Below are 26207 nucleotides of genomic sequence, written 5' to 3'. Positions count from 1 at the left end.
TCTCTTGATAGTACATTAATTTAAAAAAAGTTTTTCAATTGTTCGTAATCTTTTAATTTCCCACTACAAGATACCCTTTACTGAGACATTCTTTGCATTAATAGAACCAAATTAGTACAATTTTTTCTCTGTTTTGTATAATAAATAGACATTTTCTTATTGCAGTCATTTAGGTAAAACCATGCTTCATCGAGGGTAACAATGTATTTGCATTTATCTCCTTCTAAAGAGGTTTCATACAAGGTTCTACAAATTGTTCTACATTGAGGAACACGTCAGCAAATGCTGGTGAACATAAGTTGTAAATCTTGGTTTATTATTGCTGCAAATGTATTTAAAGACTTTGCAATTGATTTCTGCATTAGCAGATTTTCTTTTGTTGCCAACGATTTAACTTTAGAAATATTAGAAATAGTATATACCTTTTTCAAGTATTCGTTTGGAGTCCTTCTTTCAATGTAGAAGTAACTATTGACAGCTTTTCCCTTTTTGATTAATAATGTTGTTTATTTTGCACTTCAAAATTTTAATATCATGCACTTCAGAATATTTTTTAACTACGGAATAGAAATATTTCTCATCAGGAAGTACAAAAGCACATCCTCTGATACACAGCTTGTTTACACACATTTTAAAAGAAGAGAAATTGAAAAAGAAGCAAATGTTATTTCTCATTTCAAATAAAAAGCTTTTGGCCCGAAATTTTTATTGAAAAACGTTTGTGTTTCTTAAATTTTTATCAAAATTATTTTAACAGTGTGTAAACAGCCTCTGTATTTAGTACAAAATTAAGATTACTACAGCTCAAAAGAAGTGTAATCATCGTTTCATTTAATAGATATTATCATATCCTGGCAAAGTTGACAGATGAGAATAAAATGAATCTAAAAGCAGCCCTTGGCAACTGCTGCTGCAGTAGGAAATTACAAGATTTTCCTGATTTCATCATTTTCAAATTTAGCACAGACAAACTGAAATTTAAAATCAATAAAAGCAGTTCTTTTTAGTAATTTAAACCTTTATTTTACTTCCCTCCCGAGTCCAGGTAGGGAAATTTCAAAAAAAAAAAAAAAAAAAAAAAAAAAAAAATTAATATTTATAATTAGACACCTCGTGATTTAAATGTATTTTTACTTAAATTAACCAGATTAAAAGTGCAAAAACTAATCTTAAGAACACTATTTATTGCCTTTTAATAACTTGTTCATTCATAACAGATAAATTCAAAAGCTAAATATCTTATGCTTTTTAAAATGGCAACACATTGGAAAACGGAAGATAAAAGTATTTCATTCAAACACAGCAGTTTGTTTATTAAATGTGAAAGGTATTTTATTTTGCTGAATGGAATTTGTATAATGCCTAGAAGGAAAAAATGTTTTATTTTCAGCAGTATTGTCACTGCTCACATTTAAACTATTATGTTTGTTCATCAAAAATTCATTATATTAGTAAAAAATATGAAATAAATAAAATTTCGGCTTTGAGGTGCATGTTAAAATGGAGGACTGCGTGTTCAAAACATGGTGGCTCTAGCTGCCACTGTTTTTTTACAAAGTAAAAGACATACATATATAGATTCTTTATTATTTAACAATAGATTTATAACTTTGCTGTCATTAACATAAGATAATATTATACTTCAAAATATTAGACCGTAATCTGACGTTTTCACAATGCAATTTTCTAGTCTTTCTTTTATGGTAAACTTTAAATTTTTCCAACAGTATTTAAAACAACAGCAACAGACTGTATGTAATTAATATGTTAGTTAATGCTGCTGTATGACTGCAAGTTTATTAAATAAGTATGCAAGGAAAAGTATTCAAAACTATTCAATACATAAACAGATTTTAGAATACATATTAGAAAAACATTAGTGCTGAAATGGGTGCTTGAAAACTAAAAATTAAATATTGAATCAAATCAAAGCCCACCAAAAATATACTACTCCTTTACAAGGAGACATTCAGTATGTTCAGTTCAGTTCATAAAGGAAGATTAAAAGAAAAAAAGGCATGCTGAAGATGTTGTAGAATCTAACAACAAAATACATGCAGACTTTTTAAGCGATAATATTTAATTTTCTAAAATGTTTACAGAGAAAACTTTTTATTTATCACCATTAGAAATCATATTGATGATTTTTTGAAAGGAAAACTCAAAATATTATAATGTATTCATTTTGCACCAAACAAGATTTTTCTCAATTCTTGTTTCCTACGATGACCTCTTTAATGAAATTTCAAAGCATTTTTATACAATATAGAAATTACACTCGAGAATATACAGTAATCCGGCAAACAATTCTTGAATAAAATGAGATGTTAAATTTTGCTACGTCACACTATAAAACTGAATGCTATATGAGGTAGGCACATTTTAAATTTTACATTAAAAAAGGAATTTATCACCAAATCCTGTTTGACAACTTTAAGTGAAACAACAGCTCTAATGTGCAAAAAGTTCCAAAATATTTTTTAAAATTAAAATAAACTTTATTTTGGAAATCTGGAAAGAAAACAATGATAACTTTAAAAATTGTACACAGAATTCTCTCAGTATTTGCATTAGCTCCCCCCCCCTGAAAAATCAAGCTAAACAAATCTTATTAAATATTTTGACATTTGATAATATTTACTTATTTAAATGATTATAATGAGATTATGAGCCTTATTTAAATCATTCATCAACCACTTCAATATCTTTTATTAATTTCTGTATTTACAGAAATTATTAGAAGAATGAATATTTTTTCTACCCCCATCAGCTCATGCAAATATCCTTTAACTGTTAATTAGTCAACTTCTAATTAACAAGAGATAAATTGAGAGCCCTTCTAACAAATTAAGTTTGTTTATCGCAGAATGATGGAAAAATTGCTATCACAAACCATAAGCATAAAGCAAACTCTCAACAGAAAATACAAAAAACCAAAATGAAAGTGAAGAGTGGTGATAGCAAGATGTTATAGGATTTAGGAATTGTTTTTATTCACAGCAGTACTTAATTTGACTGCACCCAAAATATATAAACATTGTACAATAGAAAACAAAAACAAAGGAAAAAACTGACTTTTTATGCAAGTTGAAACTTGGCATTATTCAAGTTTTCTCATAAATACTGTTTATTATTGCCATTTATATGTCAAGTTTTCTTATACATACTGTTTGTTATTGCCATTTATAATTAAGTTTCTAATAACATTTATTCTTCCTTTGTTATTTAAAGAAATTTTATTTTTTGCTTCAAATACTGACTTAATTTACATAATCAAATGAACTTTAGATTTAGGTCCCAAAAAATATAGGTAAATTGTTAATAGTATTTTTGTTTTAATTTTACTACAAATCATACTTTTCTGTGTCTTCAATTTTCCCCTTGGATTACCACAATTTTGAGTTAGTTGTCAATATTGTTCTCAGAATTAATTGGTAAATCAGGAACTGATCATACTATTAAAATTCTTCATTTGCTTTAAAGTAACACTAAATTTTATTGTCAATAGAGAAGAGTTTATTTATCTAAAATAAATTATGATATACAACATATTATACAAAAATTTTATTACCAAGCATTTAACATCCAGATATTATACAACACATTTTACAAAACAAAAAATATATATATTATTTATTAAATTGCCATTTTTCGGCCTTCAATACTAATTGTAATTGCTCTTTGTCCTTTGCTCAATCTTTTCTTTTCTTGCATTAACCTCAGGTGCTTTTCTAGTCTGTTCAAAGGTTTCTTTGAAGGACCCTGGAAATAGATAAAACAGATTAGAAAACACTGAAGGACTTTTATATTAGCACTGTTGTTACAAACTTTTATGCAGCATAAACCTGAATATAAAATTCACCAAAAAAAATTTTGTAAAATGAACTGCACTAAATACAAGCACAATTCTGTTGATTGTACAAGGGCTATAAGTAAAGTATGGTAACACAGGTAATACAAATATTTTATTGAATTTAGATGTAAAAGTCTACTACATCTCTTCAATATAATCACCAATATGGTAACACAGTACTGCCACAGACTTAGTAAGAGATCTTGATGACATTCCTATATTTTATTTGGCACAGGCTGCCAGGATTTTTTTGCCCCAGTCACAGTTTTTTTTTCCCCCTCCCAATAAGCAATATATGCCACACTATTTATATCAACTATGCATAACACAAAACCCCTGCTTAAGTATTCCATGCATGTCAGCACTGGCTCCCTTTACCCACTACCTGCACATTTGATGATCTCCTTTTTGAGAATGTTGCTGCTACTTTATTAACCCTTTAACTGTCAAGTTATGTTGATGATTTGGGTACACAAATTGTCAAAATTTTTAATTGCAAAAATCAAATGTTTAGTACAAAATAAAATATACTTATGTAGTTAAAAATTGATATTTTGAAGTACATGAAGTTTTGTAGCCACTGCATATTTGCTTGAGGCGGCTGCCACTCAACATGGCAGTTGTAAAGTTCGCTTCTAGTGGAGCATTATTTTCTAAAAATGAAAAAAATTAATTATTTTCTAAAAAAATAAATAAATATAAGTGAATACCTATTAGTAGTTCAGTAATTAAGTCTTGTGTGGTACAACTGGAAACACTTTTCCAAGCACAAACCAACTCCACAATCACTACACCAGAATCGTGATTCCTTCCTTATCTTTTCCCCATTTTTATCCTTTTTCAAACAACACACTTTGCACTGTCTTGTAGGCTCACGTTTTGCAGGAGTAGCAGGAATATGGGATATAGAATGTCGTTCAGTAAGACGGGCAGGGTTATCTATTGTAGGTGGTCTGCCAACATTCTTTTGTCCAGAAGCTGCATCATCATATTTATGTAAAAGCTCTTCTATGACTTGGATTCGAAATTCTAAAAATGTAATACGTTTCCCAACTACATTTTTATAGAGTAAATATGAGTTTCAGAGTACCTTGTCTAGTAAATGTAAAAATATCTTTTTATAATATTTTTCTGACGTTTTCAGATTGTTGGATGAAAGGATATTTCCTAATCACAGCGATCTGCACCACCCATAGTTAGACTGTAATTAGAAACAATCTTTGGCTTGAGTATCTCCATTTTTTTTTTTTTTTTTTTTTTTATTATTTTTGAGGCTGACCATGGAAGCATAATGAATACTGCTCATCAAACACACATCCTTCATCTTCGGTTGAAGAATCTAAATCATCTATATAACGTTTCAAAGAACTGGATGCCATTTTACAACAAAAAGATCCCATGCACTTTGAACCAAAGAACTTATAACCTTTGAAATCTTCAGTAAAGTGCTGTCATCTATTGAACTGAGCGCACATTAACTTTTCCTGAAATACAGTCGGGTTTGACAAGGAGATGAAGCCGAAATAAACGTCTCCCGATATATATTCGGGTATAACAATACGATGCACTCAAAAAAAATTACCCCAAGTAATACAGTCAAACGTCATTAATTCGGACACCCATAATCCGGAATGATCTAGAATCTGGAATGAAAGCTAAAAACTTTCTGCGCATGCGCCGCTAAGCACATGCACATAGCCGTTTACACGTGCACGTAAGACCTTTACGACTGTGCATATGCGTGTGCGCAAGTGCAGAATATGTTTTCGCGTGCGCGTTTAATGTATAACGGACGGAATAAGCTAAAATTATCTAATTATCTATTTCAGTTAATGTTGATGATTGCGTTGTTCCTTAATCTTTGAGTTGGATGCGGCTTATTATTTTTCGCAGACTGTACGAGCAATTTGATAAAAGTAAACTTGAACTTTCGATTATGTCAAATAGAATTTCCGATGCTGGAGCTCCCAAAGGATCTACAACAAAAGTATGTTTCGATGTCCATCAAACAAAAAGTGGAATTGCTGCAAAAAATGGATAAAGACATGAAGAAGGTGACAGAGAGGTTAGTGAAAACGAAAAAATTTCGATTGACAAGTTAGTCGGTATTCTCGGCACAGCAATTACGGGACTTGAACAGCGGAACTTTGTAACTGAACAAAGAAAGTATGTCTGTTTATAGAAATAAAGAGAAAGTATTATCACATAAAATGAAGCAACTTAAACAACTTACATTGAAAGAAATGTTTAATAAAGTAAACAAATAAATATTAAACATTTTTTTTTTTTTTATTTTTTTGTAAATTTTGATACCCTTTAGATCATAATTGTTCTTTATTTCATAAATTACGGTTTCATATTTTTAATTTTAGAATTCCTGCATGCCATCTTACAAGATTTAAACTGATGATCTATAATCCGGAATCGCCGAAGTCCCGACGAGTCCGGATTAACGACTTTTGACTGTACTCGGGTTGACATTTTCGAGTATCTCGGTCATGACAGTTAAAAACCTGTGAAGAAAGGAAGTAGACCCCCTCTACACCATATAAAATCAAATAAAAGACTTCAACTAGTATTGCCAAATTTTATTTTTAGTTAAAATAAGACACACTTTGATATAATGTTGGCAATTATTATGAATGAATAAAAAAAAAAAAAAAAAAAAAAAAAAAAAAAAAAAAAAAAACTCAAAATCATTCCACAGCATCAAATAAATTTAATAACTAATAAATAACCACAGAATGGTTACAGAAGTTCTTATGTTTTTGTAGTTTATCTTTCTAATTCTGATATACCTATTCAAATCAAGTATGTGAATTAATTACGACCAACAGGAAAAGTGCCTATCGTCAGCCAAGCCTTCAACAGATCATAGATGACAGCTGAACTTTTGCACAGCTCTGTTTTAATATTGGTGCAGAAGATCACACAGAACAGATTTAAGGGCAGCTCCTATCTTTTTAAGCTTATGGGAAACTTTTCAAGGTGTAACTCTCAAACCACGAAATATTCTCAAAATTTTACTACTCCATGACTGTTTTCTTTTTTCCCCATGCTATAATAAATTCCTTAATAATCACATATCAATTCAATATAATCAGTTGGTAGAATTTCAATATCATTAGTTATTTGAAAAGTAACTGAAGCTGTGGATTAGCTGATCCAGAAAGATAATTGTAGGATAAATTTTGTGATTTTTATACAAAAACCATTCTGATTTTAGTTCAATAATGAAGCATGTCAACATGAGCACTATTTAGCCTAGTCCCTATAAGTTTTAGGAGAAAACATTTTATATTTTAAGCCAGTATTTCTAATAACTGCAGGTCAACACCAATAACCATCATACTGATTAGGCTGGCACATAATTTCTTAATAAAAGCTATCTTTATTTAAATTTGACAGCAGCCTGAAGTTTGGGATTATTCTTTATATATTCCACAAATACTATGGCTGTGTCTTTAAAACATTGATTTATAAGAGCTTTTTAAAAATCTACATTACAATGGTTTAAGTAACCATAGTACTTTTTATTCATCCAAAAAGAAAGGGAAAAAAAGTGCACTCTAGGTCAGCTTTGGATGCTGATACAGCTAGCAACACAACCCCCCCCCCAAATGAAGATTTGGGAGGGGGGGAATGCTGACCTGTTTAAAATTTCTCCTTTTTTCAATCATCAGAGACTCAACTTCTAAACAGTGTTACCACCACTGGAATTTTTTTTATTATTATTATGTCTGTAAAAGAATAAAATCTGTCATAAAGATTGTAATATTTTACATCAGGTTAAACATGAGTAAGAACATTCCAAATTTATATAAGCTCCTGGATTTTATAAAAATAGGAAATGAATAGCTTGATGATTTTGCAGGAATATGGAAATTCTCGCGTAATTTAGGACAGCTAGTAACTCATTTTGGATAAAAAAAAGTAGGTCTGCAGTATTTTTAGGTGGTGTGGCCCATTTTAAATTTTATTTATTTATTTAAATATTTGTTAAAAAAGTACTAATATAATCACAATCTACAAACATTTTACAGTTTAAAACACATATAATTTATGACATTGATTTAAATGATCCTAAGATAACTATACATGACAAATACAAAACATTTATGTTTTCTAGTAACAACACAAAAAAATATTTCCATCTTTTTAATTTGAAAACTTCCCAGACAATTTGGCTAATTCATATTAATTTCCTTCTTTTTAATCATCTATTTTCAAAAAAAAAAAAAAAAAAAAAAAAAAAAAAACTTGTTTCAGTAAGTAAACCAATGTTTCCACTAGTTTTTGCTTTATCTCTTATTAATGTCTCAACAATATAACTTTGAATAATAATTTTCTTTGCCTTCATGTATTCAGTTCTTCCATCAAGTTTCCTCTCCATTTTAGATTTTTTTAAAAATTTAACTAAGGATTTCTGTTATTCTTAAAAACTTCATGTATTAGAATGTATAGAAGAAACTGCTAATTTTATTTCTTTAGTAATATGAAAATTGAGAATAAATATGAAATGATATATGGTCAGGTCTAGTACAACAGCTGGTGTAGCAGAATTTTTAGAATTTAGTCAAGTAAGAAGCTACAATTTAGAGGCAGCAAAAGTTTTAGGGAGGCATACAACAAAGCAAAATTTAGGACCCACAGAAATTACATCAGGTGGGAAAATGCCTACCACTAGCCCACTGTATGATGCATTGAGACATATAAAATGAATCTTAAATTACCAGTTTTCAATTTCTTTATTACTAGAAAAATTCCTTTCTGCAAATGCCTGTTAATGTGACAAGATTAAAAACATTTTTTATATTTTTCATGCTTCTGTCTGGTGAAGAGAAGAGAAAATAAAGGGAAGATAAACATGTTAAGAGATAGACTTCTAGGATCAGTAGCAGAAAATTTAAATAATTTTGTTTTCATTGTTTTTTCCAAGAATTCATCGCAAACCAACTTCTAATAACATATATCCATTATGTGCTATACCATGAAGACATTTTTCATTTTGTCACATTTTTTTGGAATCATAGGTCTATAAATCTTGTCTTAATCCTTCTAAACCTTCTGAGATGCAATGTCTAAAATCTAAAAGAAAAATTATCCCTACCAGCTCTACAACAGCAAAATGCCAATGTTTTTCAAAAGAAAATTCAAAGAAGAAAAGCGTAAAATGTATTTTTAAAATGTATTTTTATACAGAAAAGTGACATACATCTTGAAAATTCTCAATATTTTGAGATATTTACATGGGAGAAAACTCTCACCATGAAAAAATATAAAAGAAGACATTTCAAAATAATTACAATAGCTGTTTTGCTTTTTAAAAGAATTGTTACAGAAACCATGTGTTACTTATAATTTACTATTTTGTTTATTTTTCAGACCCAAAACATTCTAATGGTTAAGTCACCAAATAATAAGTCACCAAAATAGAAAGTAATGTCACTTTGTAATATACAAGAGAAAAATAAATTTTTTAAAAATTTTAATGTTATTTCTTAAGTATAATGTTAATATATTATCAATATTTTAATGAAATTTATCAATGTTATACTGCTTAAAAAAATATTCAAAAATTTCACAAATCTCTGAATTAAAAATTTTTAATATTGATAAGTCATCAAAATTAGAGCCATTTAATAAAGGATTAACACCTCCAAAAGAGAGTTCTTTATGAGCTTTTCATTAGCAAAAAGAAATAAATTCAAAATGCTTATATTTCACTTCTTTTCGAGAACCTTGACTATTGCACCATTATATTAGAAGTAGGAAAAAGTTCACACAATAACACATCAAATACATATTTGTCAGTGAATTGCCAAAAGTTATTTCTTCAAAAATGCTAATTTCCACTCAAAATGACAGTCATAAAAAACAGACAGAAATTTCAGATGGTTAAAATTAAGGACCTTTTGTTGATTTTGGCTGAAATTAAGACTTTCAAGGACTGTACGAATACTGTCATATTTAAAAGTATATCTGTATTAAAAAGATACAAACTAAATCTGGTAAATGATGCACATAATTAATTTTTTTTATAAACTTGAAACTTACCGTATTTACGCGAATCTAATGCGCATCGTTTTTGGCCAAATGTAGTATTCAAAATTGGGGTGCGCATTAGATTCGAGTGCAAAGTTCGCCGATGACCGCGAATTGACCCCGAGAGGAAAAATTAAGCGTGCTGCACCGCACATTGTTGCACTGAATTTCTGTTGCCTGGAAAAGCATCGAAGCACCAAAGATTGTGGAATCTTTCAAGAAATGCTGCATTTCAAATTCATTGAATGGCAGTGAAGATGACGAGCTCTAGAACGCCGAGGATGACGATGATGATGATGAGGAAAGAAGAAATGAATCTGCGTCTGACGAAAAGAGCTGTGAGGATTCCAGTGATGAAAACAGTGAATAAAGACGTTTACTATTAATCACTAATTGTAGAAACTGTTAGCTAGATAGAAATGTTACGATTTATTTCATGTTCATATTTTACGATAGGTACCGTATATACGGTAGTGCTAATTAACAGTGATTGTTTCACATAACAATTGCCCACTAATAGGTTAATTCTATGTTCTACTACTTTAAGTATAAATCCATTGTTGTATAAAATATGGTATATAAATTTAAATAAAATTATCATACCATTAATTGATAGTTTATATACAAATCCACTGTTGTATAAAATAAGATTCAATAAATTCCTCATATCATTGATGCGCATTACATTCGCCGACAAACAATTTTTTTATTATTTAAAGTTTTAAAATGGGGATGCGCATTAGATTCGATGGCGCATTAGACTCGCATAAATACGGTATTTTCCCAATGTAAATTCATAGATGAAAACAATATACATAATAATTAAAATTGTTTACATTTTTTATGAATCTTTTTCAATCAAGTTACTCACATAGGGGACTAAAAGATTACTCACATAATCAAATTATTCACATAAGTAGCTCTCACTACACATTTAGTATAGAAAGAGGATTATTTTAACAAAAATAAATATTGAACACAGAATGTTAAATTCTCTCTGGTACTCGAAGATCATTATGAGGTAACACTGGAGATACAGGTCAAGTGAAACTACAATTTTGTTCTTCTCTAGACAAAAACTGTTACTGAAAATTCCAAAATTTTAAATTAAAATCGTAATGGTTTTTAAGATTAGGACTTGAAAGATTTGAATGAAAGTAACAATGCGAGTTTGAATTTCATATCTCAATACAAAATAAACAGTCTCAACATGATATACATATATAAAAATGATTAAAAATAAAACAATATTATGTGTACAGTATTATTATGTCTACACATCTATAAAGTTCAAAAATCTTTAAGTACACATAACCGAATATTTTAGTGAGAATAAATGAAAATCTTCTCTGGAGCATCAGAAAAACTAACACAATAATCAAAAATTAATTGAAACTTTTGAAATTAACTGGAAAATTACTTTGGAGAATTCAACATCAATGTTCCATTTAGGTCTATTAACATAGTCCTTAGTTGAAGGCATAGGAACACGGGCTCGAGCTATCCATCCTTTATCCCCCGGCCGAACAGATCTAACAAAATTCAGAACAAAGTTAGTACCCTAACTTCTGCAAAATTATAAGTATTTAAAATTTCAAAATCACAGCTCATAAATAATAAGAAAAAATAAAGCATACAACAACAACATAAGAAATATTAATAAAAAGGATCCTTAAAACACATGAGGGTTTGGAGAAAGGTGTAAAAAACCGCTGTTTATTTTAATCAAAACATTTAACTTTTTCAATTTAAAATTGGATTTTTATAAATCTAAATCAGATATTTTTTATTTTATTGTTTCCACACAAAAATTGCCTTCAATGTAATTAAACCTCTAATTAGGTGATAAGAAACTTTATTAGTTAGAAGCATAAAATACAACAAAATATCTTAATCAACTTTTTGATATTAGTAACTTGCCAAAGTCACTTTAATCCCTTAAACTTATATTTGTGCATATCTGTTTCTAATGGACTGAATGCACACAGAACTGGTGATAAATTGATATAATTTTTTTTCCCCAAAAGAAAGTTCTAGAACTTTTCTTAAAAGTACTTGTGCAACTCTTCTAAGTATGGTTTTCAAGGACATGAATTAACTGATAAAAAGCTAAAAAGCAGGTTATTACCCATTGCTTTCCACTGAACATCAAGATAAACCATCAGTTATGTCAAAAAGAGTTTAAAACAAGAAGCTTTAAGAGTTGAAAACAAGAAGCTTTACTAGTGTGATGGGTTTTGTTGAAAACAAGAAGCTTTACTAGACAATGGGATGTTATTGAAATTAGTCATTACACTCACACATTACTCCCTAAAGTCAAGACAGTAAGACTTCTTTCTGACACAAATTTTCACCAGACACGAAGCCTTTCCGTCCTACTTGAATATGTCTAAATTGATGAATGTTAAATGCATATGTGTACTTTGAATAGCAGATGCTTTTTATGTTTTGATAGAATGTCAAGAACTTTCACCTATTTGAAAGTGCTTCCTTAACAAGGACATTTTCCAACTCTTTTAAAAAAATGATAAAGGATGTTGACGGATTAACTTTACGAATTACGTTTATAATAACAAAGCACAATTGTATGTTTCATACTAACTATTTGAAATCTATGTTTATTCAGTTTTTGAAAAATGTATAAAGTCTTTTATCTTTTCAAATTTTTTAACTTGCTATTTACGATTGTATTTCTATTACCTGTGTACTTTGCATTTTTTGTTATATTGTTTGTTTTACACATTTGTATTTGCTTAAATTTAATGTAATGTTTTTATAGTCACTTAGATAAGAGTTAGGTGAGGTCAAGAAATCTCTCCAGACAGAGGTACTAGCATTTAGACTTTAATTCGATCTAATTTTATTCAAAATTTAATGGATTCCAAATTTTATTCAGCCTCTTGGCTTTTATGCTAATACCTCTTCAAAGGGGTGAGGACCATCTTCCATTTCATGTTGTTTTGTTTGTGTTCGTTTGTGGTTTTTTAATGACGAGTAATTTACCGAGTTATTTAATTGCCATTAAGATAAAATTTCTTCCTTGATCAGAATGTAAATGAAGAGGCATTCCAATCCTGGAAATACAATGCTTAATCGTTACCTCTGTTACTGTAACAACCTCTTAATCATAGGTACATACACTTCAGTTCATTTTGTAAAGTAATCAGTGACAACAAGGATGTATTTGTTTTCATTAGCAGATTGTGGCAGAGGTCCTAGGGTATCAAAAGGAATGCATTCAAAAGCACTCCTACACTGTAACATTGCAGCTTCACTCAGCTATGTTTCTTTGGTTATTTCTGACTCACACAGGCATTGTTAAGACTGCCACCACTTTTGCATGTCAGTCCTTGCTTTACTCCAACAGAAGCACTCTCGAATTCTAGGCAAAGTCTTCATTATTTTGAAGAGGCTTCCTGCCAAACTGCTACATAGTTCTTTAAAGATATCCAGGATCTTAGAATTACCAGCTGCCATGAAAAAGCCATTCCATCATATGATTCAAACTTACGGTATAGGACTCCATTTTAAATATGAAGTGATTCCCAGAGAGTCCAATATTGTTTCATCATGGGACTGTAATAAGTCAAAGTGTCCTGCTAGGTATGTTTCCTATTTGAAGACTCCATTACGTAAATTATGGATTATTATAAGTTGCCGTCTTCAAATTGGTCTTTCCTGAATTCTTTATAATTCCATGGGTCTGCATCAGATGATTTTAAATTTGTAACTTGAAATACAAAAGGATTAACAGCTTGTATTTTTCTTTGACCCTGGAACTATACCATCAACTTTCCGGGCATCGTCTTCTAGATAAAGTATCAGCATTTGCATGTGGTGACGCTTTCCAATGGCGGATAGTAACGTCATGGTCCAATCCTGGAGTCTTCTTCCTGGAATCCTGGAGTCTCTGTATTCATCTGGCAAATTTAGACTTTAGGGTTCTTGAAACTTAAGAGCAGGCTAAACAACGCATGACCCATGTGGAACAGAAATTTTCTACCATAGAGATAATAGTGAAAATGTTCTATTGCTTTAACTACGGCGAGCAACTCTTTTCTGGTGACACAGTAAGTTCTGTCTGGTTTAGATAGACACTTGCTCCAGTATAAGACATTTTTTTACTGTTATTTCTTGGCACCAAACAGGACAGTTACTCTCAATGCTTCCATCCATGTCAAAAATTAGTTTGTCAAGCTAGAGATATGTCAGGATTGTCGCAGATGTTAAAGCCTCCTTCATCTTGTTAAATGCATCATGTTCTTTTGCCCACAAGAACATTTGTTTGCTGTTAAGATTGCAAAGGGGTCTTACAATGGAAGAAAAATCCTTCACAGACGTTTTCACAAAACTTCTCAGCTCATAAAAACTTTTGATGTGTCTCCAATCTTTAACTGCCAACATTTTTTCTAAATCCATTCAAACACATCTTCGGCAGAGATGACATGTTGAAGGAAGAAACTTTCTGCCTGAATAATTTACATTTATCATAAATTAACTGTATTGTTGCGTGTGTACCGGTTCGTAATACACTGAATGCACAAGACCGATAAAAGGTTAATAAAATTTATTCTTATCACAAGAAATATAACAAAGCTGGGACTTTTCCTCAGAGATATTCGTACAGTGTCACGATATGTAATCAGTAGCTATACTTTAAACTACTAGTTAAATATAATGCAATTCACAGTGCAGAGAAAGCTAATTCGATCAATAAAAAAATTACAGCAGCTAAGTAAACAACTGAGATGAAACTCTCTCTGGCTTTTAACAGCTCTTTAAATCAGCCATGGGAGAGAATTCTAGCAATTTATGGAAAGCAAAAAGAGTAGAATTATGGTTACAGCTAACATAGCAGTCAATTACATTAATTCAAATTAAATATCAATTACAGAGATAAACTTTTATTTAATGTTAAATGTACATGCTCTTGTATTTTTACTTTTCCGGCGTAGCTTTCTCTTAAAATTTGTCACACGCTGCATTGCAAGGGAAATAAAACAATTTCAATAAGAATTCTACTAAAAATATCTAACTAAATACAAAATTCATAATAACATGTATATTAGTTTCCTTCAAATTTTGAAGCACATTCCTAATATTTTATAAATGTTCTTGAAAAGTTTTTCCCTGACCATGACATCATCCAGGTATATCAGACAGGCTTCGTAGGCAAAACTTCTCAGCACGGTCTCCATGAGGCATTCAAATGTGGCAGCACATTACTAAATGCATCACCCTCATTACATAATGCATCAGCTACAAGCATGAACTTGTCTGATAATAAATGCCATCTTTTCTTGGTCATCAGGGTGTATCTCTACCTGCAACTATCCACTCTAGCCACATCAAGTGTCACATCAAGAGTCCACACCAAGCATCAAAAACCACTTGCTTCCCAATGGAATGTTCGGAATGTTGTCAATTCTAGGAAAAGCACAGCTATCTTTCTTCATGATGTTGTTCAACCCTGGTGATTAGTCAACACAAAATATAGCAATTCTTCTTTCTGACCAGTACGATGGAAGAAGCCTAAAGATTTCCTGAAGGCTCAATAATGTTTTGCTTTCCTGCTTGTTCTTTAGAAATTTTCCTACCTCGTTCTGTTTAACAATTGGCAGACAACTTGGATTTTGCTTGGCTGGTGGAAGATCTCCCATATCAATTCTATGCTGTGCCAAACTGGTTCAATCAACATTCGAAAATGTGCAGGAGAAAACATCTTCAAATTCTTGAATGACACACTCTGCAGCACTCCTTTCTTCATTGCTTAGCTACATATTCTGCAATAATTCCACTGTTAGGTTCTCAGAAGACATAGAGACTGAAAGACTACTGGTTCTTTTAATGCAGCTTACTGGACTACGTGCTGCAAACACTTCAACTTTCCTAATGACTTTTACTGTATCACTTACATCTGCAACTTTCACCAAGATGATGGTCCTCGACAGGTCAACAAATGTCAAAGCCATTAGTACTCCTTTTGGGCTGCTTAGGTCCTATGATATTCCATTATGCCGCAACGGAAATCTCTCTTTTCAACTGTGGATCCAGGTAGTAAAAATTCTGTTCTTATTCATCTCCAGCTATTATTTGGTGGATGGATTTAATTCCTTCATCTTTAATTTCAAAAAGGGTTACGTCCTCAGAAGCAGGATGCAGTTCGTCATTTTTAAAATCGAAGAAAAATTTGTATTTCCTCAGGAAGTCTAATCCACGTATGCAAGGGTCTGTAATATCTGTCACATATGCCGTATGATGACAGGGGCCATTTCCAAATGTGATGGCAACGTTTATCCTTGCACTGATTTTGATTTTATCATCAAACACAGTCTGGAGCAAAACATATCGCAGCATCAAAATGAGTTTACCTTCCAGTTGCTGAGCCAAATCTTTTCGGACAATGGTAAAATTGGCTCCTGTATCAGTGGTCAAATTGCAAGGAACTCCATTTAGGTATCTCATGAAGAGTAGATTACTGCTCCCACTCAATGCAGAAATCTGAAATACTTTAAAATGGGGCTTCTCAATATCTGGCAACCTCCACTCTGTGAGATGGGCCCCTAATTTTTTTCCCACCTTGCTGGGGAGTCTGTTCTAATCTTTTACACACTTCTTGCCAAAGTGCAGCTCCGATGGACTGAATAGAGCTTTGAAGTCCAGCCTCTGGTTTTCGAACAAAGTTTAAAGGATATCCACTGCATCTGCTTTCCCAGAAGCATCCATTTGCATCAGCCCCTATAGAGAAGCGAGTTTTGCACATTTCTCAGGAGGTCTTTCCATCATACATGGATAACTTTACAGAGGGCCAGGATAACATAGGTAAAAATATAAAGCTGTCAAAATTGTTTCTTGCTGTGATTATGGATTTCTTTAAGCTAACAACTTCCTTGGCAAGAGCAGCAAAATCTCTACTGTCAACTTGTTATTCTACAGCAGAAACATTTTTTCCGATTTGTTGTTTTGCAGCTCTTTTTTGAATTTCTCCAACTTTATTTTCAAGGTGTCAATTCTGCATGCATTCCATAACTTAATTTTAAATTTATAAATAAACAAACAAATTCTATCATGGGAGTAATTTCTTTTTTTCATTTCCTCTTGACCTATTTCAATCTTTTCTTGAACTAACCTGATGCCCCTTTCACCTATTCTTGGCTTGCTTTCATCTCTTCTTGGTCCACTTTCATCTCTTCTCGATCTACTTCCATCTTCCCTTGAACTGTTTTCATTTCTTGTTTAATGGAGTTGATGGCCCTTTCCATCTTTTCTTTTAATGCAGCAAAGGCCATCACCAGCTGTCTTAGTTGCTCCTCCATCATTCTTGTCACCAGCATTCAACTCCACTCCTGATACCAAGACGATAGCTTGATAAAATTTATTCCCCCCCAAAAAAAAACACTTAACAGTTCTTGAACTTTTCATAAAAGTTCTCATGCAGCTCTTCTCAGTATAAAAGAGTACAATCAGTAGTTACCACTTCAAACTGCTAAGAATGTTAAACATAATGAAATACAAAGTGCATTTACGAAGTGAAGCTCACACAGAGATCTCTCAATACAACCAACTCACCACTGAACTAAAACTGAGAACTGATGCTCTTTCTCTCCAGTCTTGTATACCTTTGACATGTACAGAAGTAGCATTTTGTTAAAATGCTATATAATATTTAAGATATTTTCAAATTACAATTTAGCAGTTTACACATCTGATTTTGAGAACAAATTTCCTTTCTTAAAATTAGATGTTAATTTTTAATTATAAATAATGAATTTGAATATAGATAATTTATATTATAGTTTTGATTCCATAATTTTTTGCTGTACTTTTACTAAAGTTATACACATTAAATGTGTGAATAAATTAAACATTATATTGTATTAGGAAACAGACTCATCAGCAGTTTTTGCTTCAGCTTTAATTTTCATCTGAAGTGACTTTTTTTAATGTTTTAAGAAACAAAAACAAATTGGTATCTTGGAAGAGGTATTGTATCAACTTGTCTCAAAATTTGGCAATGAATACAGAAACGATTAAAAGCTTTATCACTAGTTTTATTAATTACATTGTTTTATTAATGACATTTGCCTTACCATTTGTTCAGTCTTCAGTAAACCAAATGACCTGATACTCCTAACTAGCTTCTTATATCACTGCATTTTGTGACACAGATTTTTTTTCCATGATGCTACACTTAGTAGTGGTTTGGTTTGTGTGATTAAGGCAAAGCCTCGAGGACTATTTGCCTAAGGGGAGGGATATCTTTATGCAGGACTTTCTAAGGGAAACTGACTCATATACATGGTACACATGGGAGGAAATACAAAAACACCCACGCAGTCAGCCCATTCGCTGGATTCTTAGCTGATACTGAACCACCAGTGTTATGCGACTTTACCGCTTGGCCGCTGGTAGGCCTATTGCACTTAAGAAAATGACTTTATGTCACCTATGCCTAGATATGCTACATCTGCTTGCAAATTATGTGATCTTACAAATTGCCCTGTTGCTGCTGTACAGACAGCAACAGAGGATGTGTTGAAATACATATAACAAGATTATTATCCTGATATAGTCATGCAACTAAAGGAAATCATACAAAACTCAGTACTTTTTGCATTTAAAATGAACCTGCTCATGGAAAACTGACAAGTATTTCTCATAACATAAATAAAATCAGCTTTGAGCTAAGAAGACTACCTCTACAGAAGAAATTAAAACCATCTGGAAATGTGAGCTGTTACCTTAAAAATAACTCACTATAATTCATAAACTCCTAATCATTTTGTATTTTTTAACTTCAAAATTAAAGTTTTTAAAAGGTAATCAATGATTCAAATTCCTTGAATAAAGATGCCTAAAACAACATCCTGAATGCTACACCAAACACAGTCATAATAAACGCATAAAATATTACTAATTTTTCTTTTTTAAACTGAATGATGAAAGTAATGCCACATTTAAAGCTATTTTAGAAGGTTTGAAATCATGAAAAAAAAAAAAAAAAAAAAAAAAAAAAGTCTTCCATTGATGTGGATTTTGAATAAAATTTTCCAGATTTTGAGAGCAATAACACATAAATCTCTCTTTTTGAGGAGCTAAAATATCAATCTAAGTTTGGTCTTCTGCTTAATTTTAAATTTTATGATGGTACACTATATCATAGGGCATTTTCAGTCATTCAAATGATATAAAACAATAAAAGAATTTCTATTAAATTCCTTTTGATGGAATAACTATCAATACAAAATTTTGCACTTACTTTTGCTCTCCTGTTAACTCTTTCTCTATATCTTTCTTTTCTTGTGCTGCTTCATCTTCTTGTGGAGCGTCCCGATCTCTAATTTAAATAAAAGTATTTAAGTCTCCGAATATTGTTTCAAAACCTATGTGTATTTCTTTCTAAAGCTGAGTTTTTCAAAAATGTATTTAATGAAACATATAAAAACATGTGCTGAAACTAAAACAAATAATAAAATATATCAGTTAAAAAATGACACAAATTTATAGACAACAGGTTGTTAAAACTTCATATTTTATACTTTGGGGGGGGGGATTGAAAACAGCTGCATTAACATATACTTGAGCTATATCTTTTTTCAAGTGTAAATAATTTTAAATAAAATTTGATTTGTTGACCTGATAAATAACAGTTATTATACCAAACTATAATAGCAGAAACATTTGGAAAAAGAATAAATACATATATACTTAAATGCATATTTCTAAATAACTGAAAATCAATTTTAACTGCAAGCACAGTTCAATCACTAATAGAATTCCAAATACTAACTTTAATTTACGCTTCTTTGGAATATGGTCATGATCTCTTTGTTCTCTTTCCTCTTTTGATAATACTGAGTAATCTGTAGTTACATTAAAAATAGGACGTGCCCATTCAGTTATAAGTCTCCCTGCCCTTTCTCTGTTCTCTTTGGTTTCTTTTGGATGTTTGTATAGGTACATCAGTGCTTTACCGATTCCACTTGACTTTAAAAGGCTCTGGTCAAATGAAGGTAACTATACAAAAATAAATAATATTTCTGCTATTACTACATTACAATGGAAAAATTAATAAACTGCCCTTAAGTTTAAAATAAGAAGCATTATTATTAGAGTTAATTAGGTTCATTAATTAAAAATAGATACATAAAAACTTCTATAACCTTCTATAGTGCAATACAAAGCTTGAAGCAAAGGATGATACTGCAGCATTAAGTCTAGAGACAAGACATACTCAACAGTGATTACATTATGAATCATTATAAAAAGAAAATGGCTTTATTTCTCATATGACCATATAAAGTATTCTATGATACAATTATATTAAAACCAGTTGAATATTTACGTTTGAACTATGTACAAGAATGCTTTATTTAATGAGCAAATGCCTGGGTCAAAAAATACCTTACATAACAAATTCAGTTTTGCATTATAAGCTACACATTAATTTCACCACACATTAAATAAAAAAGCTAAACTTGCTTTGTTTTCTTTTAATCACACAAAAAAATGGTCTGAATATAACAAAGACAATGAACATATAATATTTCTAAATATTATATTATTAATGAAGAGAACAGCAAACACTTTTTTAATCAGAACATGAGAAAGCACAGGAGGTGAGTTTCTTTAAGTGAGATGGAAGAGAATACCAAGTCAATGCCAAATGCAATTGTAAAGGACCTTCTGAAGGATTGGTAACTTCACATTTTTCAAAGCAACAATTTATTTAATTAGAAGTGAGAAAAGAAGAAGAATTAGAAGAGGGTCTGATCATAATCAAACAGCAGCATCTTAATACTTAAGGAAAGAGAGTGTCTGATCCGTTCAATGAAAGTGACATACACTATTTCAGAACCATTCGGAAGTACAGGGAGACCATTTTCATTCAGACAATTTCTTAAAACCTGCACTTCCCATAAGATCACAGGCAGATGTGCAAAAATGTGATGATCAGCTGAATCTGTCACATCCAAACACTTAAAAGATTGATTAACCAAGCTAAATAATACCGAGATTGTAAATACACAGAGTATGTAAATAATTTTAATTGCTCATAAATAAATTAATTCTTAGCATCTCCAATAATGGTGGTATTAATATTCTCTGTAATTTTGTGATGTTTTACAGTTTTGGATGAGGTCTGAGAATGGATTAAAATTATTTCCATATAACCAAAGGGAAACAACATCTTGCATAACATTTAAGGGGACGGTGGACTTTAAAAATCATTTTTTTAAGTTTTCATTTTTTCAACAAGAAATTTTATACATGTACATCTTATAGCATCAGTAAACAAAATATATGCTCAAAATTTCAATTTATTTTAAATTAAAAATTTTTAAAGCAATTAATTAATTATTTTAATTAAAAATTTAAAATGCTCCATGCGCTCCAATTTTTAATATTTTTTCCTAATGTTTGCTTTATGTTACTTATAAAGGCTTGGTAAAAGTATTTGTGTATCCGTTATTGAATATGATGGATAAGAAATTTTTAAAGGCTATTTTTGTGAACTTAAACCCAATTTTCGAAAAAATTTCACCTTTTGTTAAAGGTTTTCACAAGTTTAAACTTCTTAATAACCTCATATCTAAAAATGCATACACAGATCTACTGTAACATATAACAATATAGTTTCTTCCAAATATCATCCATTTTTAACTAAAAATGAGACGCATGGAGCATTTTCAAAACACACAAATTGCGAAAAAATTTGTTTTGAGAAAAATGAATTTAAAGTTTTCCTTCAAACTTACCTTTAATACATGGTCATGAGAAACAGCAAATTAACTTATATATATATATATATTATATATATAGGTTATATATATAATAATATATATTATATAAATTTGTAAACATTCGATAACATTTTTGTAAGATTTAACTATTTTTAATTTCATAATATTAAATATGACAAAAATAAACATATGACAAATTGCTAGGTGATTCGAAGTTATACAAGTAAAAACAATTTATGCCGTATACCCAATGAAATTTTTAAAAATCACCCGCACCATATGTTTTACCTTCATTTGCTACAATTGCATTATCGTTTAGTGACTTACAATATTTTTTACTATTTCTGTGTTTTTTCCATGCAGGTAAACTTCTCTTTTTACTTTGGTTCAAGCGACGCTGATCGCGCTTTTTTGCAATGAGTAGGGAAAACGAGTTCACTTCTTCCTGTTCTACGCTTATGGCATTTACACAACCAAAGTTAAATTCATTAATTGTTGATAATACTGACATTTCTAGCCTTTTTTTAGAAATAAACACTTCTTTAGGGCAATTGTTCCAAATTAAACTAGGGATACTTTCATTAGCATTTTGTGTTTTACCAGAAATGCATCTGGACAGCAATTCTGTGCTAGCTAGCCTTTGATAAATTGGCAATATTTGAGAAAGAACACTTTCAGATACTTTAGTTTTCATGGCTTTACGTGCTTTCGGCTGCTCTTCATTTGCTACTGCATGTTGATAAAAACACCATGACAACGTACCGGTAGGACATTTCGAATGTTTTGGTGAGACATCAGTAGATGAACAGTGTAGTAAGCTTGCATAAATTGCAGATTTCATTTTGTCTATATCCGGTATGTTATCTTTTATGGCCTTTCTGTAATAGTTTGTTAACTTTAAAATTGTAGTTTCCTTCAGATTACCTTCTTTTTGTCCACCGATACATATACCTCTGGAGCGCAGCTCTTTAACTTTATTGCGCAATCCTGCCCCTAAACGTTTTGCCACATGATTGATACATTCTTCTTTACTAATTTTTACGTCATTACCATAAAGATTCAGAGTTAATAAATGTTGATATGTTTTCGCATCCCCATCAGAAAGTATCCCAACATATCGCATATTACATGTACTGATGGACCGTTTCCATAAAATTTCTGCGGCTTTCATTTCCATAGCATTAGACGAACCAGAAAAATTTTTGGAACACTCTGGTTTGTGGCTTTCAAACCATATATGAAATTCCGCACTGTCAGCATCCATATTTCTTTTCGCGCATACACATTCAGGACAATATTTTGACAGAATTTCGTAGTCGATAACTAACCCAGTCAAGACATCTACGACGATACCTATTCCATACAGTGATGTATGCCCACGTTTTTGCCATGTGCCATCATACGACACTGTGATATCTATACACTCATCATTATTTGTATTAATTAATTTTTTATGCTTATTTCGAACAATATTTCGAGAAAACTGAAGGAAATCACCTTTTAGTTTCCCCTTTTCTTCAGACAAACTGTGTAAACATTTAGCAAATGTCTTTTTGTCCATAGCATGAATTCCCATAATCATGGAAAACACTTCTAAGGCGGCGTGGCCTTTGCCTATTTTCAAAAATGCTTCGACAAGTTTCGTATTCACATCAAAAGTATTTGACCATTTTACCCGCTCACTTGAAAATGATGTACTAAATATTTTATCACAGTTTTTACAAACTAATTCAAGTTTTGTAGAATATCCATATATTCCTTTCGAAAAGAGTTGGTTGAGCACTCGTCACACTTTATATTACATAGCAATGGATTCCACATTTTACGATTTATCAAAATATATGAATCATCATTTCGGTTATCACCACAGTCAGACATTCGTAATAAACTTTCATTCAGTTTCTTTACACTGGCACTTATTGAAGTACTCGCTTCAACTATAGAACTTTAAGAAAAAATTGTTTGTTTATTTTTGGAAGAAACCTCTTCACTGTTCAATGTCACGTCATTTTCCGAATGAGCTGCCCATCGTTTTTCAATTTTGCTGACAGCTGCAAGTTTTTTCTTCAATGGTCGCCCTTTAGGCTTACGGTAACGACGACTTGTGGCATGCATAATGTACAATAAATAAATATAAATATATATATATATATATATACTCTTACGCAAGAGGTTATAAATTAATCTGCAGTTCTTCCAGTCCAAGAAACTCAGTTATAAACAGTCCTGCAAAATGTAGTTGTATAAAACACAGCAAAACACTTTTAGCAAAAGAACTAAAGAAAATAGCGAGGAAAAGCACTTTTAAACTGTAAACAATGAAATGGCAGTTACAGTTAAAACGTTATATTGCCAGGTTTATAAAGAATTAAATATATAAGTATATAAATATCAGCAAATAACTGTTGAAACATATTTGTTTACATTTTCGCCAAAATTTAAAGGGCAAAGTTTATGTTGTTTACACATTTTAAATGCTTGTAACTTCGTTAAAAATTAGAATATTTGAATTCGGTTTTTTACATACGATGCAGTTAAGTATATGTAATACAACGAGAGTAAAAAAAAAAAATTTCAATATTTTGGTCGATTTTTAGCTTTTTCAAAGTCCACGGTCCCCCTAATGGCCTCTAAGAAAACAATCAAGTTAAAACAAAATTATATATTTCATGCTTGCAAGATGAAATCACATTTATAAGCAAACATAAAATCAGGAGTTTTCACAGTCGACCTTTCCACAAACTGTTAAGGAGTGCATATTCTTCTTGCTTGTTTGGAATGTTGGATCTAGTTGCACATCATAGAAAACCATTCAGTTACATGCAAATATGAACAATTCAGAGTGAGAAGCTTTCCTAGCAGATACTGATGGAATTAATTGCCTAGCTTGCAAACTTTTTTATTTATATATTTAATAGATATAAATTTGTAAATGTTATAACTTTATAGAAAAATTTACTATTTGAAAAAAAAAAGAAAAAAAAAAAAAAAAAAAAAAATTTAATTTGCACTGTAAAATAAGAATAGTTTTCATAAAAATTACGAAAAATTCATAAAAGTTAGATGATACAGATAGATGAGTTAAAGATATTATATTCTGCACAATACCAATATTTATGAAATTTAGCAGATGACAAATGCTTGCACATCACAGAAAACCATTCAGTTACATGCAAATATGAGCGATTCAGAGTGAGCTTTTCTAGCGGACATTGATGGAATTAACTGCCTAGCTTTCAAACTTTTTTATTTATATATTTAATAGAGATAAATTTGTAAATGTTATACTTTATAGAAAAATTTACTATTTGAAAAAAAAAAGTTAATTTTGCACTGTAAAATAAGAATAGTTCTCATAGAAATTATGAAAAATTCATAAAAGTTAGAAGATACAGAAAGATCAGTTAAAGATATTATATTCCGCACAATACCAATATTTATGAAATTAAGCAGATGACAAATGCTTAGAAGTAAAATATAATTCAATATATCAAACACAGCAGTCCAAAAGTTTTGAGAAGACTTTTCTGTGGAAATCAAATTTTACTAGGCAAATACATCAAACAAAGAATTCAACTTACATCACTGAGCTGTTTTAGCATGCCTTCTCGTATATTAAGATGAGGTAAACTACGATCTGGCAATGGTGCCAACCACTCTGCAATCACATGCAAGACACCTTGTTCTAAGAATGCCATCTTCAGATCTTGCTTCTTCAATTGTGACATAACCATAGATAAAATTTTCAACTTTTTGGTAGCTGTTTTCTTTTGCTTGTTTAATTCCTTATCCTCCTATATAAATATTTCAATAAAATGATAAAATAATACAAAATGTTTTAATACAAATTTGTACAACACAAACCCTGCATAGATTCTTTTACTATACGTTATTACAATTATGAAATCAGTATTTACAATAAGCCACACAATGCAATAAATAGTTGATAGGTCTATATATAAAATTTTTTATACAAATCGCAATCAATCAAGCATTTGTCTCAACTTCAGAAATCTTTTTTATTACCTTCAAACAGAGCAAATGCATTGTCAATATATCAGAACCACACATAGGGAAGTTTAATATTTCAAATCATTTGGATTCATGATAACATACAGATATCGGCAAGAATAAGACTGAGAGGGCTTCACATGGCTAATCTCTTGATGTGGTGATAATATTTACTTTTAAAAACAAAATTTATCTGTTTCAGACAAAGCTGAGTAAGAGAAATGAACTAATCAATTTGATAAATGAAAAATGAATTTTTTCAAGTCTCTAGACATTCAAGCACATCTTCCACTGGAACATTGGTGAATAACGATTTTGCATCAGAAGAAACCACAATGAAATTTCTAAAAGATTTTTTTTTTTTTTATTCATAAACTCTATTGAATGTTTTATGGTATAAGTACTATTAACTAACAAAGCCGAAAATCTAGAAACTAAATATAGGTATTTAGCCTAATGGATAAGAGAGAGTACCCATATTCAGTACAATGGATCAGAATGGAATAACATTTTTATGAATTTCTGGTATAGCATATTACAGGGTTTGTACACAT

The 26207-nt window shown here is 30.7% G+C and overlaps 1 protein-coding gene across 1 annotated transcript in view; it reads right to left on the bottom strand.

Annotated features, from left to right (window-relative positions):
• Positions 1 to 3549: 3549 nt before the first annotated feature.
• Positions 3550 to 26207, bottom strand: part of LOC118183105 (uncharacterized) — a 109365-nt gene continuing 86707 nt past the window's right edge. Inside the window, exons 11-15 of the mRNA XM_085811028.1 lie at positions 25224 to 25436; positions 19689 to 19915; positions 19158 to 19235; positions 11319 to 11430; positions 3550 to 3762 (exon numbers count right to left, since the gene is read on the bottom strand). Coding sequence (XP_085667154.1) covers positions 3637 to 3762; positions 11319 to 11430; positions 19158 to 19235; positions 19689 to 19915; positions 25224 to 25436 — 756 coding nt within the window. The 3' untranslated portion in view covers positions 3550 to 3636. The remainder of the gene's footprint in view (positions 3763 to 11318; positions 11431 to 19157; positions 19236 to 19688; positions 19916 to 25223; positions 25437 to 26207) is intronic.

This window comes from Stegodyphus dumicola, chromosome 2 (genome assembly GCF_044657685.1).
Source record: "Stegodyphus dumicola isolate Sdum_Otavi_A_Nest chromosome 2, ASM4465768v1".
Taxonomy (NCBI): Eukaryota; Metazoa; Arthropoda; class Arachnida; order Araneae; family Eresidae; genus Stegodyphus; species Stegodyphus dumicola.
The sequence above is the reverse complement of the archived record's forward strand: the minus strand, read 5'-3'. Positions and strand labels throughout refer to the sequence as shown.